General features: G+C 32.1%; 1 protein-coding gene across 3 annotated transcripts; it reads right to left on the bottom strand.

Moving 5' to 3' along the window:
* Nucleotides 1-4815: 4815 nt before the first annotated feature.
* LOC143085168 (exosome complex component RRP43-like) lies at nt 4816-15828 on the bottom strand. 3 transcript variants are annotated; one of them, XM_076261378.1, is made up of 13 exons: nt 15792-15814; nt 14433-14466; nt 13521-13557; nt 12740-12803; nt 11631-11704; nt 10115-10160; nt 9055-9125; nt 8903-8937; nt 8510-8555; nt 7841-7937; nt 6044-6164; nt 5141-5244; nt 4816-4949 (listed from the first exon to the last, which is right to left on the bottom strand). In XM_076261378.1, the coding sequence occupies exons 2-13, from the start codon at nt 14459-14461 to the stop codon at nt 4837-4839; spliced, it is 837 nt and encodes a 278-aa protein (XP_076117493.1). In that variant the 5' UTR covers nt 14462-14466; nt 15792-15814; the 3' UTR covers nt 4816-4836. The 3 variants fall into 3 exon arrangements, with proteins under 3 accessions (XP_076117493.1, XP_076117492.1, XP_076117494.1); XM_076261377.1 differs by lacking the exon at nt 8903-8937 and having other exon boundaries at nt 9020-9125; XM_076261379.1 differs by lacking the exons at nt 8903-8937; nt 14433-14466 and having other exon boundaries at nt 9020-9125; nt 15792-15828.
* Nucleotides 15829-16349: the final 521 nt, after the last annotated feature.

The following is a 16349-nucleotide window of genomic DNA, read 5'->3' as shown; positions in this document are numbered from 1 at the left end:
CACTTTTTTGTTGATCTTGTACTCCTGTTATTTTTTACTATTCAGTTTCTTTCGATCTTCCGTATTGTTTGTCCAGTTAGATTTGTCATTTAAGGAGTCAACTTAAGATGCTCGGAATATTTGACCTTCAGACAAGTTCTTAAAAACCCAAAGATAATTGTGGCTAACTATTATTAAATTAATCCCAGTAGTTTCAGAGAAGAAGTTTGTTTGTAAAAGAGACACCATATGATGAGAATAGCTCACTTGGCCTTAAGGGACATTCGAGATTTTAACGAAGTCCATGCCCCAAGCAATTGTCCTCAGAGATGATCTTACATTAATTTGACTGTTCTGTTTTGGCCAACTTGCTTTAGACTGCTCAAAATGTCTTTCAGAACTATTGTTCCAGATCATGCCTGATAAAGCATCCAGAAATTTGGGTCTAGATCATGCCTGATAAAGTATCCAGAAATTTTGGTCTAGATCATGCCCAATAAAGCATCCAGAAATTTTGGTCTAGATCATGCCTGATAAAGCATCCAGAAATTTTACTCTAGATCATGCCTGATAAAGCTTCCAGAACTTTTGGTCTAGATCATGCTTGATAAAGCTTCAAAAACTTCTGGTCTAGGGCTAGCCGGATAAAGCTTCCTGAACTTCTGGTCTAGGGCATGCTTGATAAAGCTTCCAAAACTTCTGGTCTAGGGAATGCCTGATAAAGCTTCCAAAACTTCTGCTCTAGGACATGCCGGATAAAGCTTCCTGAACTTCTGGTCTAGGGCATGCCGGATAAAGCTTTCTGAACTTCTGGTCTAGGGCGTGCTTGATAAAGCTTCCAAAACTTCTGGTATAGGGCATGCTTGATAAAGCTTCTAAAACTTCTGGTCTAGGGCATGCCTGATAAAGCTTCCAGAACTTCTGGTCAAGAGCATGCCAGATCAAAACTTTTCAAGGAACATGTGACATCAGTTGGAACATGTGACATCAGTTGTATTTTTTTATTTGGCTATACAGGTACAAATAAAAGAAAGTCCACTCCTTCTGATAGAATTGGTCAAATACTTTACAATGCACACTGAAAAAGATGTTTTATGTTTTGCTCTTGTAGTGATGTTTGGATTCTTAATTATCGAAAAATCGACAAATTGTTGAAAATGTTAGATTTTTTTATTAATATTTTCCAGGGCCGTAACTAGCCTCTTTTAATAGTGAGGCAAAACAAAAAATTTGGCGAGGGGGGCCGCTCAAGGCCCCCAGAAGCTCTGAGAAAAATAACGCAAAATCATGCATTCTGAGCGTTCCACGGACTCGTTCTTACATTGAAACGCAAGTAATCTTTAGCTATTATTTTGACAATATTCTGGTCTCAAAGCAAAAATAGATTTATTGTAATTTAAGACTTTTAGGTTTCAGGGGCAACATTAAAAGACCGATATGTAGGATAAAGTAAAAATCGTATTTCTCATAATCATTAATACTGGGTCTGTCTGTCTGCTCTTGTCTTGTATTGTGCAAAACTTTGAACATTGATCATTTGTATTTTTTCTATGCATTGACTTTGTGTGCGATTAGGTCCCGTGCACATTTACTCCATATTCCTTTATTTTCTCTCTTTAACACGACATAATGCAAGTTTAACCCTTCAATGTAAAAGCTCATATGGCAATACATTGTTTTTTTCAAATGATTTGATACCGGGAAATTGGTGGTCTTTCTTTAATCTAAACCATGTCAGCTATGTAGTTTTACCCACAGGAGCTTGGGTATATGATACAGATATTTTTTTTGATTTTTTTGTTGTTGATTAAAATAGTAAATTTTCTATATTTATAATACATATCTATCACTTCTGTGCATGTCTCACCTATATATAGCTAGTTTCGAGTGATTTAAACGACTCAAAGAAAATACCCAATTTTACAATCCATACTAAGAAAAATTGCCGGTATTTTCTCTGTGTCGTTTAAATCACTCGAAACTAGGTGAGACATGCACAAAAGTGATAGATATGTATTATTAAATAGAAAATTGAATATCTTAATCAACGGAAAAAAAAGACAAAAAAATATTTGTATTCTTTGATATCAAGTTCAATTATCCATACAGAAACGACAATTTTTCTGTGTCCAGTATAGCATCGTAGATATTTATAGGAAGATGTGGTGTGAGTGCCAAAGAGACAACTCTCCATCCAAATAACAATTTATGAAAGTAAACCATTATAAGTCAATGTACGGCCTTCAACGCGGAGCCTTGGCTCACACCGAACAAAAAGCTATAAAGGGCCCAAAATTACTAGTGTAAAACCATTCAAACGGGAAAATCAACGGTCTAATCTATATAAAAAACGAGAGTATATTCTTAAAATAGTTTCCCACACAATATCTGGACATCGGTGGACATGCAACATTGCACACGTTTACAAATGAAAAACAACACTCAGACTATAGTCATAAAGTAGGACAATAAAAGAACAAAAGACAAACCCGAGACACAGAAGTACAAACAATAAACAAAAAGTAAAATAGAAACATAGATCACGAAAAAATTGCAGGGGTGACATCAGGGAGTGAAGAGAACTTGCTTCTTGCAAGACACTTTCCGTGAAAACAATCTGATATAAAGACAATCTTTTTTTCATTTTTTTTTTTGGAAATTTCCAGCATGAGGCATTTGCCTCATTTGCCTTAATGTAGTTACGGCCCTGTTTTCAATTATGATAATCAAAAAAGTATCTGTATTTTTTTACAGAAACCTTTTGAAATCTCTCTGTAAATGAACAAATACATACTAATTATGTTCCTAGTGTAGAGTAATCTGTATTTATGAAGCTGTATGTGAAGTAATTAATTCCTCCTCAATACTATACATCATGCACAAGTATAATATGATGAAAAGTGTGTAAATAAAATCTTACACGACTTGTATACAAAATTGAATAGAATGCTATTCAAATATTTTGTTTAATCAATTATAATTTTCCAGTCCATTCCAAACACAAGTTTTGTTAAAGATAGTTGTTTTATAATGAATGGTTAGAACAGATTGATTTAAATTCAGAGAATGTGACGGTTTACATATATATAGAAAACGAGACTGATACTGATGCAACCAAAGCAACACATGTTCTTTGGTGGATTCCATGGTATATTCTTGCAGTCGTTTTGAAAATGGTTACTGATAAACAAATTTTGAAACCAAATACTAATCGAGGATATATCATGTTCTCTAATTCTGTGAGAATTTATACCAATGAAGTTGATTAAATTGGTCTCATGTAATTTCTGGAAATCTGCATTTTCTAATGAATCATACGAGATAACTAAGAATGTTAATATTTTTCACTGCTAAAGGATAAAATTTTTAACTGGGAATCAATTAAAATATAATAAACTTATATATCACCTTTTGTTTAAATCCTAGCTCAAAATGATGGTTCATAAAATTGTTATTACAAGGTAATTAAGAACAAGAAGGTAAACACAGAAATGGTTGCCTGCTTTACTAATCATTGAGGGGCCTTGATGGCCAAGTGGCCTTAGTAGTTCTACTACTGTAATCACTAGCCAGTGAGGTTGTGAATTCAAACCCCCTCGTGCCCGTGCACTTGTCTCCAATCGTCTTTGACTAGGATTGTCAGTTTTCCTATCGAAGGTCAGTGGTTTTCTCTTGGCACTACTGCTTCCTCTACCTAAAAAAACTGCTGCAACAAAATAACCCAAAAGTGGCGTTAAAACACCAACAATTATTCTAATCATTGATTTTATGTTTAAAGCCTTTAAGATAAAACATTTTACTAACAGCATCAACCCAACATATTATCATCCAGATGAAATCTTCCCTACATGCCCTACAGACATGTATACTTTACAATTATTCCATACACCAAATATAGTTGACCTATATTGTATATGGTATTTGAAAAACAGATCAAAACACAAAAACTGAACATTGACCAATGAACCATGAGTATGAGGATAAGGAAACATGTCAGACTGGCATGTACCACCTACAATCGTTTCATATACCACATATAGTTGACCTACTGCTTATAGTATTTGAGAAATACTGTGGATTCATTATAATTCATTGGATACCAATTTTCAAGGGTTTTGTTGGTACAGGTGAACCAACAACAAATAACATATTTTCAATAGCCGTTTTCAGCAACCCACGAAAATACATGAATCCACAGTATACCTAATTATATAACTATAACTGTGATCAATGATCCATGAAATGAGGATGAGGTCAGGTGGACCCTGTCTGTACAAGGAACACATATACCAAATATAGTTATACATAATCTCTACATAATTGCATTCAAGTCCTACTCGTAATTTTAGAGATTTAGCATACACACCATTTGAACTCAATGCGAGCAAGCTTTTAAATACTACAAAGTAACTAAAATAACTAATTGGGATCAACTTTGTATAATTGCAGTTACGAATCAATATGCTTTTTCTTTCTTTAATATTTTATACAATAAAAAGATGGATGATTGAGTTTGCCATCATCCTGAATATGCATGAAATATTTGCCTCCAACATTTAACTTACAACAACAAACAATGTGGATTCATTATTAATCGTTGGATACCAATTTAAGTAGATTTTATTGTTACCCAGGAACCTGGAATTTTCAAGTACAACCACTACAAATTTCTATAAGAATGTAGGCAGATATTGGCAAAACCACAAAATCAAATATCCACGAATATACCATTGCTCCTCAATCCATGAAAATTGGTACACACGAAAATAAATAAATCCACAGTACATCCTCCAATGTAGAGTTTCCTTCAAAACGTAATTTTAAAAAAAGTACATGTAGAAACACAACTATTTTATTTCATCTATCTATACTGTGTATTGTTTCATCAATAAGTCTACTAATTTCTTTATTTCTGTCAAATGATCTGTCAAAACAGTTGGTCAGCTGTTCAGGACGTAATGGACTGCCACCTACAAATGGAAATAGTCATATTTAGAAACAGCTCACATGTTTATAGAAGGAAACCTTTAATAAAACGTGTCTGGTGTAAATATGAAATTTTCAAATACATATGTACAAATTTCATCAATTTATTTTAGAATTTTCATTTTAAGCTTTCAAAATCAGTAAAATGGTTGATGGTTACATGTAAGTTAATTACCTGGTTTGTGTACTAGACATAATTTATCATCTGTTGTTACTATGGTTACAATACCAGTTGCTAAGTTCTCTTCTTCAGCTGTGGGATCAACAAACAGGATGTTACTGAAATTAATAAATCAAAAATAAAGTACTAACATACAACTATCTGATCTATTACAATAGCAACTTCAAGAAATAGATATACAAAATCTTTCTTTAAATCTAATTATCTGTCACATTTCTAATTCCTAATGTTCCTATTGAAGATCGCTGGTTTTCTCTGTATTTCCTCCACCAATAAAAACTCCCCCCCCCAAAAAAAGCGTTAAAACATCATCAATCAATCAATCGAACTTATTCCTAACACAGGCTAACGTGATGTCATGTCTCATAGCATTGCCATTGTTAAATTATTACAAATGCAACAATAAATAAAATTTCTCCTAAATGTTGAAACAGCAATTGATAGTTTTATATATTAACTTCCAAACTGAAGTCACAGCATACTTTTGAGGTCATAGTTGAAAAAGAAAAAAGAGATCTGTTCTGTTTACCAATTATGTCATAGGTAAAGTTTAAGTTTTTCTAAAATGTGTAATGAAAAGTTGGAATCCATCGCGACTCGAGAGGAGTTTATTTTTGCTAACTTTGAGATGAAGTGATTTTTTCTTAAGGAAGATAAGACTCGGGAAAAAGAAAAACACAAAAATAAAACCTCGTGAACAAGTTTGACTCCAGATGGTTAACCCTAGAAATCACAATAGTTTTTTTTTAAAGGAACATCATAAGGATAATCTGTTTGACAACCAGCAATATAGTTTAAATCTTTCAATTTATTTAAAGGAACAATCTAAAGAAACAACACCTAATAATCTTTCAATTTATAACACACTTGAATAACATGAACCTATTTATCACTTACTCATCAAATATAGCGTATGTAGATGATACAGGCTGTGATGATATAGGTAATGGTACTCTCTTTGTTAGGTCTGTCTCAGGATTGTCTGTTTCTTCATTTATACTGATAGTTGGTAAACATACTAAATATAAAATGGAATGAAAAACAATGAACAGATATAAAATTCCACACTATGCTTTTTATTAGAGGTAGTAACTTATCATTGATGTATTTCAATTTCTTTTTTCTTTGCATGATGATAAAATTATGTTTTGTCACTACAATAAGAAATGTCAATATACAATTTCTACCTACAATAGTCAATACTACCACAAATTGTTAAGGAAAGGTTTATTTGTAGGTTTTTTGTGTGTTGTTGAGTTTCTGATCTCATGAATAGATGATCATGCGTCCAATCATCCCAAATGTACATATATGCGTATACTCCATTTACCCTAACTGAATAAGCTTCTTCTTGATCAGAATTGTTAAATGTAGCTACTATTTAAAATTTTCTAATTGTCTTCAAGGCATTCATTAGAGTATAATTTAATTTTTGATGTAACACATCTTCTGATTGGCTGACATCGTTTTGTTTAGGCAAAAAAAAAATATATGTCTGTTTCCTGTTTCCCGACCGACCCTGACTCAAACCCCACGACCCTAGATCTTTTTATTCAAATCCGGAAAAAAATCGTTTCCGGTCCGATCCAGATCCGTATTTAACTATGCCCAAACAATCAAAATGGCTGCTCACAGCACAAATGTGCTACAATTAAGGTTTAAAAAATGTCAGCACTGGGAGGATTATTCAATTAAAGCTTCTTTAAAGGGATTCAATCATTTTGAGGTACAGGACCCTCACCAAACATGACATTTAAACCACCTGCAAAAAAAAAAAAAAAAAAAAAAAAAAAAAAAAAATCCCGACCTACCGACCCTGATTTATTTGCCTTGGATGCAGGAAACAGACATATATTTTTTTTGGGCCTTATCAGCCCATAGACATACTTTTGTCATGTTACCGTGACGCGTCATCAACGTTTTTTTCATTATTTACTCCGGTTTAAAATGGATTTAGGAATTAAATTATAAGAAATGACTGTAATATTTTTTCTGATTCGAAATAACATAAAAAATGTTGTGCACACTTTAAATAACCCGCTATGCGGGTTATTCAGTCTGCACCAAATTTGTTATGTTATTTCTTCATAGACAGAAAAAATATTTCAGTCATTCCTTAAAACAAGTCAGGAGTCTGTAATTCAGTGGTTGTCCATCAAATTTGTTTTTAGTTTATTGTTTTGTTCCTTAATCAGGCTACTAAAATTTCTTGTTTGAATTTATTAACATTTGACATTTCTGGACTTTAATGGCTTGCTTTGCAGTATGGGTTTTGCTCATTGTTGAAGGCCATTTCGTGATGTATAGATGCTTACTTCTATGTCATTTGGTCTCTGGTGAATAGTTACATTGGCAATCATACCACATATTCTTATTTCTATAATAACTAAAAATTACAAAGAGATTTCTAATTGAGATGTGACTTGAATATTATTTAGAATACTTATGAACTTCAATTACCCAAAAAACAAATAAGATCGACTGATTGTTGATGCTCAACTTCAGGTTTAATAGAGATCTAGGGATCGGGAATACTGCCACGACAATGGAAAGGTGCAAACACTTGATAAAAAGCCCTAAATCTCCTAGTCTTAGTTGGTTGTAAACAAAATTTTCAAATATGACCTATTACTAGTCTTTTTTTTATTTATAAAAAAAAATAATTTTGTAATGTTAGAACTTTTGTTTATTTACCATTTTTGAGTGCAGCTAACAATGCTAACACACAAGCGTCTGTCACATTACCATCATAGTCCAAGCATAGCAAGTCACAGTACAATACCCACACCAACTGTAATATACAAATCTGACATGTCAGTAAGGGCCTGCTTTCACATTTTTGTGTAAGGCTGATGCATACAAAACAAGTCATTTTCATAGGAAGTCAAATTTCCCTAAAAATTGACACTAATAATTAGTTCAAGATGGGTTCTCAATAACTATAAATTTTGTTAAAATCCAGACACTATAGTTTTGGATTTGCACTTTTGTAAATGGTGGGCAGCCAATATTTTTTACACAAGAAATAATTTGTAATGGAAAATTATACCTACATATCAATTTTCTTTGAAATCCTAGCAAAAACAGATGTTTACCAAAATTTATCATTTTTTTTAACAATAATCAAGTTATAACTACTATTTTGACATTGAGAAACAATTTTTATTAGCATATTTATTATTCTATCTATCAACTGCTGTTGAAATTCCTAGCTAGGGTCTAGCCAGCCATGGCATGAACACTAATTTAGTATTGTTGTTTAATGCAAAGCAGATTAGCAAATATTCTAACAGATTCCTAGGTTGTGGAAATATTGACATAGCAAAATTACCTTAGATACAAATCACTTCTAAAGATACTAACCTTGCCTGGTGTAATACATAATGATTCCAAATCAACACATTTTGAGCTAAAAATAAAAATACCCTTATTATTTTCAAACCATTTTTTTTTTTAAATTAAAATAATGACAAAACATGAGGTTGCACATACTATCATGCTAATTATACCCTTACTTTATAGTCAATGACTTGGTAAACAGGAAGTGTGTGTCTGATAGATCAGAAAAGCTCTAATACATTACACCTCACTGTCAACATGCTGACCAAATATATATGTGATGTAAAACTGGACAAATGTGTGATGAAAATATTTATTTCCTTCAGCACATGGAAAAAGAATCAATGACAACAAAGGAGAGGTGCAAACATTATAACAATCATAATATATATCTAAACATTTAAAAGATCAACTCACTGATTATCAACTTCTAACATAAACTGACTCATCACCTGAGCTTGTTCTCCTGGAGGCCCAGAGCGAAAATATGGAGAACAAAGGGGAGATAATTCAACATTTAAAATATCTACTCACTGATTAACAATTTCTAACATAAACTGACTCATCACTTGTGCTTGTTCTCCTGGAGGCCCAGAGCGAAAATGTGGAGAACAAAGGGGAGATAATTCAACATTTGGTACTGAAAAATAAGAATGGATATCAGTGTAAAATATTAAGTTATTAACATTCACTTAAAGCATAGAACAAATACTTAAAATCAACTGATCTATATATACTAGCTCCTTCTATTCATAAGAGGCAGAACGAATAAACACCTAAAATGTATAATACTTAATTTGGCAAAGAATTATTTTTTTAGCAACTCAACTCATCAGAGTAGTAATGGCACTCTATTAACATTTATTACAGAATAGACAATTTCCATGACACCTGTCAGTTAAAATTAAATTTTGTAAATAGCTACCTGGAAAATATAATCATGTTACACTGCTTTGTTTGTTTGACTTTAACCCTGCATTGGAACAGTTTTCACATTTCATTCTCTACTCAATATAAAAATAATGAGCTGTTGCATAAAACATGAAACCCAGGGATGTTGTTGATTGTTGATTGTCGTTTCTCTAATAGTCGTGGTGGGGCCTTTCTTTGAATTGTGTTATTTGATTGCTCCTTTGTGTTTTCTTAGTTTTTTTTTCATGTGTAAAATTGAGAATGGAAATAAGGGAATGTGTCAAAGAGACAACGACCCGAACAAAGATCAGACAACAGCTGAAGGCCACATATGGACACCTATCATGTTATTATCTATTGTGAATTAATCTTATCTATGATATATACATGCAGACTATTATCGATTTCATGGTCAACAACCCTTATTCAAAGTATGTGTTTTGTCTTGTGTACAAATTTTCAGTTGATCCAACAGAGGTGGTTATCACAAATGTAAAATAATGTTAACTAGAAACAGTGACTTTTTTTCTCAAACAAAGAAACAGTAAGAAAATATAGTGACAGATAAGGAACAGGGATCGAACCAGGAACCCTTGTTAGTAGTGCGATGCACTAACCACTACACCACAGCTCTCAGTATTCTTTATATTTCTATTGTTACCATTTTAGACTGCGGCATTTTTTTATACTGTCTTATACAACATTGCAAAGAATTACCTATATAACCACATTTAGGAGTTTCTGTTTTTGGCTTGCAAAGTTCCTGCAAAACAAATAAATCAATTATATACAACATGAATTTTAGATACAAATTTGTACATTCCTTTCAACATTCATTTTATTGCATTTCTATCCAAAACTAGAGGCTCTCAAGAGCCTGTGTCACTCACCTTGGTCTATGTGCATATTCAACAATAAACACAGATAAATTCATGATAAAATTGTGTTTTGGTGATCATGTGTTGTAGATCTTACTTTACTAGACATTCTTCTTGCTACAATTATCTCTATCTATAATGAACTTGGCCCAGTAATTACAGTGGAAAATATTTTCTAAAAATTTACAAAAATTTACAAAAATTTATGAAAATTGTTAAAAAATGACTATATAGGGCAATAACTCCTTAAGGGGTAAACTGACCATTTTGCTGAACATTATTGCTGTTTACAGTTTATCTCTATCTATAATAATATTCAAGATAATAACCAAAAACTGCAAAATTTCCTTAAAATTACTAATTCATGGGCAGCAACCCAACAACGGGTTGTCCGATTTGTCTGAAAATTTGAGGGCAGATATATATTGACCTTATAGACAAATTTACCCCATGTCAGATTTGCTCTAAATGCTTTGGTTTTAGAGTAATAAGGCAAAATTTACATTTTACCCCTATGTTCTATTTTTAGCCATGGTGGCCATCTTGGTTGGTTGGCAGGGTCACACCACACATTTTTTAAACTAGATACCCCAATGATGATTGTGGCCAAGTTTGGTTAAATTTGGCCAAGTAGTTTCAGAGGAGAAGATTTTTGTAAAAGTTTACGGACGACAGACACCAAGTGTGATGACAAAAGCTTACTTGACCTTTTAGGTCAGGTGAGCTAAAAATATGAAAAATCAAAGAACTGCAACGTTTAATTATGTAAGGGTCCTTCATGCTCTTCATCTTTGTACTTGTTTGGCTTTATAATTATTTTGATCTGAGCGTCACTAATAAGTCTTATTTATATAGGAAACGTGTGTCTGGCTTATCAAATTATAAGCCTGGTACCTTTGATAATTATTTAGGTTGTATACACTGTACACAAAATAAAAACGTTTCATTCTATGAGAAGCTTGCTTATAACTAATCATATTAATGAATTAGAGATTTATCATCACTATGGACATATGTGTATTGGTTAGGACCAGATACTGACCCGAAAATATCTTGTTTTCAATACATGTGTGATTGGGTTGTTGTCTTATGGCATTTACCCAACATCATAAATGATTCATAAATACCAGTAAATTGAAATAACACTCAGTGGTCTAATTTCAAAAGTCACATATTCTGACAATTATTAATTAGAAAACTCTCCCATTTTTTATATTCCCAGTCGTTACTTGTGCAGACAAAACAAACCATACAGACTAACTATGATTATTTTTCTTACCTACCTATCTTGAATGTGATGTTTAATTCTGATTAGCTTAATAACAAGTAAAATGTTTGGTTCATTCTGTACTTACAGCTTTAATACCACACATTACTGTAGTATTGCCCAGCTTGACCAGTGCAGATCCATCCGCTGTTGTCACACATCCTAAAGTATCAAAATATCACAATACAGGAATCAAGATTAAAGTCATATAAGACCTCAAATTAAAAAAAAATAATGCATATGATTTTTATAACTAAATAGATAGTTTTCATTAAAAAACTTATGTACACGTACATATACTTTTTTTTGAAGAACATTCTTGATTTTGTTCATATTTAGAAGAAGTTTACTTTATTTTAATTGCATGTTTCCAGAAAGCAATTCCCCGATATATTTTCCGTATGCATAGTTACCTCAGCGTGACCCTATTGTAAAAATTCGGTGATCGTAATACGCAATGATCTGTCCTTAAAATAAACTATTATCTGATTGTATATGTTAAACACATGCTCAATATCCACTTTTAATTGTTGATTGTTTACTATAAGTTGTCAATCGATAAACTTTGGCTTCTAAACACGACATTTAAGTAGCTGCCATATTTTCACTTCATTACAGACAGATAGAGAAAAAAATTGACGATTATACAAGAAGGTTGCGTAAAAAAAGATACAATCGTGCACAGAAGACTCAGTTTATGATATATACATGTGTTGGTTCAAGAATTGGATAAAGATTATTTTTCACCGGTCACTTGTTTCATATGACTTTCACTCTGTACTTGTGGTATAAATTTAATTTGAAACTAACAATAAAACAAGGTAAAAATTTACATGACCTTGCACTATTTAAACCATGAATGATTGCAATTGTAAGAAGTAAGCAAGTTCATGTATACCAAAAAGTACTGAGAGCTATTCTAGAAAAAAACCTGTCCTTTGGAACAGCCATGTACTAGTTTTAATAAAACAAGGATGATTGAGGTCCTAATAGTTTTCACAATACAAATAACTTTTGAAGATTTCAAAAACGGTCATGACTTCATACATGTCATAGGTCTTATATAAAACATACCTTCAACCCCCCATAGCCATCCTCAAATAATATGTGTTTTATGCAATACCCCATCAGAAATGTAAAAGATGTATGATGAATATTATTACAATAGTATTACAACAAATGATATAATTTACAAACCAATGTTTAGTACAGTTCTTCTAAATTCTCCAAGATCTCTTCCATCAGGTCTAACATCTTGTTCCTAAGGAAAACAACCATACATCAAAAACATCAAATACACCCTTTACAGATTTCTATATCATATTTATATAGATGGGGCTATAAAGGTTAAACCTGACGTGAAAAGTCTGTTACCAATGATGGCAATATCTTCACTTTACTGTCACTTACTGAAGTTAATTATTCTTTTTTTTTTAACTTAATAAAGCACAGTCATAAGATAAGTATGGACAGGGTATTCCAATAGGAATTTATGTTTCGCTTCACATCATATGTCAATTAGCATATTACACTTTTTTTTAATTCAATTTCAAAATAATGTAGATGAAGTATACTATATACCTCTATTGCCCATCTCTCCACAAATATTCCTGTCACACTTTTCTCAGAAACTAATTAGAATGACTTGATATTGTTCAGCAGCTTAACAGTTATCAGTTATAAGTTTTGTGACATGTTTCAGTTCTGTCTGATACCTACTTCCTGTTAGATCATACAGTCATACTTCAATTTTTTCAATATGATGAATGAACTTAAATGTGTCATAAATTTCTGCCTTTCTACTGAAGAGTGATTTCATATTTAAGAAGTTGTAATTGTTGTGTCTTTTTCTGTTAGTCACCTATTGCCTGGTTTTATTATACTTTTAAAAAAACCGACTAAAAATCATGAAAAATTTTAAATCATATTTAATACCAAGTTCTGTAAATAAATATGTACAATATCATATAATACTTACTAAATATTTTCTGTAATATTCAACCGGTCTTGCAGTTCTGAAATTAAATTTTGTTATTTTCGTAAGCTGCATATTTTAATAGACAAAAGTGTTCCTTAAAAGTACATAAGGCCAAAAAAAAATATGTCTGTTTCCTGTTCCCGGCCGACCTTGACTGAAAACTCTGACCTTAGTTTTTTTTCTTTAAATTTTGAAGAAAAAAAAATTGTTTCCGGTCCGATCCAGATCCGTATCTTACCATGCCCAAACAATCAAAATGGCTGCTCTCTGTACAAATGTGCTACAATTAAGGTTTAAAAAATGTCAGCACTGGAGAAGTCAATTAAAGCTTCTTTAAAGACATTAATTCATTTTGGGGTACAGGACCAAATATGACACTGAACCGACTGCAAATCTAACAGAGTGCTGAAAAAAATTATAAAAAAAAAAAAAAAAAAATCCTGACCTTTACCATGTTAACCAACCCCGATTTATTTGCCTTGGCAACAGGAAACAGACATATATTTTTTTGGCCTAAGCAAAGAAAACTGTTACATTAAAAAAAAAATGATACATTTTCACCTGTTCAAATTTAGTTTAAAAGGTGAAGTTACACAAGAATATATATACCACTTGCTAGATTGTTTGGCTTATGTTTACATGAGTTGTACCACTTGCTAGATATATATATATAGTTACTTTAATATGAGAACCTAAAGCGCAATAATCATATTGTCTTCAGCATTGGATTGTTAAAACATAAAAGTATGTCCAAAGATATTAGTTTAAAGAGTTTCCATTAGAACTGCTGTCAGCCTAACAAGTATAGCCTATAGGTTAATTGACACCTTCAGTGATAATATAAAGGCAGTGTCTGCGCGTACCAACATGCAGGTACACATAGCCAAAATGGCCTTCATAGGCTACACATACCTGCCTCCGGCTTTATAATTTAATGTCATCAGATCTGGAATAAAATGTGAATGAATCTGGAAATTATCGCAATAGGTGAAAAAAATTGATTACTCACAGAGATGTTAAGTTCAATACCAGTTTTATTTTTACTTATAATTATGTCCCTAATGCGGTTTCATAGAAATGATTCTGTTTTTTTTTTGAATATTTTTCTTTAAATATTAATTATAATTTTTGATATTAAGTAATAATGGAATATATGATATTTTTTAAGATGAGAGTCAAATTAAAATTAATTAAGGCATTACAAGTGAGAAAAACTGAAACCAAATAAGAACATTTTAATTTCTTAACATTAATGATTATAAATAAAATAGATTATCTATTCATATATATAAATTTATTCATCATACATAACACTTAATTTTCATTTTAACCTATATATGAAAACATGAATATTTTAAAATATTTCAGGTGCAACATAAGAAGAAGCAAACAATAAATTCAGAGTTCTGAAAGGATATATAATTATCAAATGCATCAAGTTTTAGATATATGGAATTTTATCGTATTACTTTAAAATTGTGTTTACACTCAAACAATGTCAAACTTTACTTTTTGTTGTTTTAGATCTTTTAAAAAAACAAATCTGTTTCGAAAATAACTTTCACACTTGAGTTTTTTTAACTTATATTCATATATTTATTCAAATTCAGTATAATTTTATTCTTTTTATGTGCATTTATATTCAATTTCTATATTTCTCTCTAATACATGAACATTAATTCAAAAATATTATTTGCCATTATCTGACGGAAAAGGGGGGGTTGGATGGGCCTTGACCCCCTAAATATTAAAATCTTGACATCCTGAAAAATTTTGAAAAAGAGTTCCTGGATGCTGAAAGGATCAATCCTGAAATTCTGAGCTTAAAAACACCTGATCCCCGAGTCGCAATATAGGTCTGAAAAAATAAAAATTGGTTGCGGATACGCATAGCGTACGAAGGCCAACTTTGGCTGCGAGTCCGCACAGACACTCCCCAATATAAAAAACTAGAGGTTAATTTGTACATTAAAATGTTAATTATGAGTGTTGAAATTATTTCCTCTGGTGCGAATTAACCAAGGGCCAATTTGACTACGTGCCGAATTGACTGAACCGGTGCCGACGTGACTAGATTTAGAAATTATTTTCTTGTCGTTCTGTTTACATTTTGGAGTGAGTGTAATGTTGCCAACTGTATAAATGTCTGTGCTCTGACAAACAGGCTTTTTAAAGGTCATTTTAGGGGGTTGTGGTTTTTGCTTATTTGTAATTATTTTTTTGCTTATGATTAGCAGACAAGAGTATTTGTTTTTCATCTCATGTGCTCACTTGAAGTCTGTCGCCATATTGTCAACTTCACCAAATCGGTATCCGGTCGTTCCGGCCCCAAACCGATCCGGCCCCAAGTCAATCCGGCCCCAAGTCGATCCGGCCCACGTCGATCCGGCCCCAAGTCGATCCGGCCCCATAATAAAATAAGAAATAACTATATTGATCTTGGAGGAATTTGTGACACAGTATAAATGGAATTTGCAAAAAGTGTCCGATGATGGATGACAACAGGTAAGTGAAGTATTGGAGTACCAGTTAAACAGGTCGAGAACTCTAGATTTTCTGACGTCAGAATATATTTGCATAGTAATTTCCAAAACACAAGGCCAATATGGCCTTGAAAAACTGACCAATCGACTCAATGAACTACAATGCATTGTGGGCTACTACGAGTAAACTACTACTTAAAACACGTGGAATTAGTGGGAAAACAGTCAATTAATATATTGTCTGGGACTCTCATTACCAAAGTTTTTATTCTGCAAATATATTTAATGTAAAATATATAACGTAATCTTCAATTTGCATGCTCAGATTAAAAAAATATTGTTTATT

Source organism: Mytilus galloprovincialis, chromosome 8 (assembly GCF_965363235.1).
Source record: "Mytilus galloprovincialis chromosome 8, xbMytGall1.hap1.1, whole genome shotgun sequence".
Classification (NCBI taxonomy): domain Eukaryota; kingdom Metazoa; phylum Mollusca; class Bivalvia; order Mytilida; family Mytilidae; genus Mytilus; species Mytilus galloprovincialis.
This window is presented reverse-complemented; position numbering and strand designations above follow the sequence as displayed.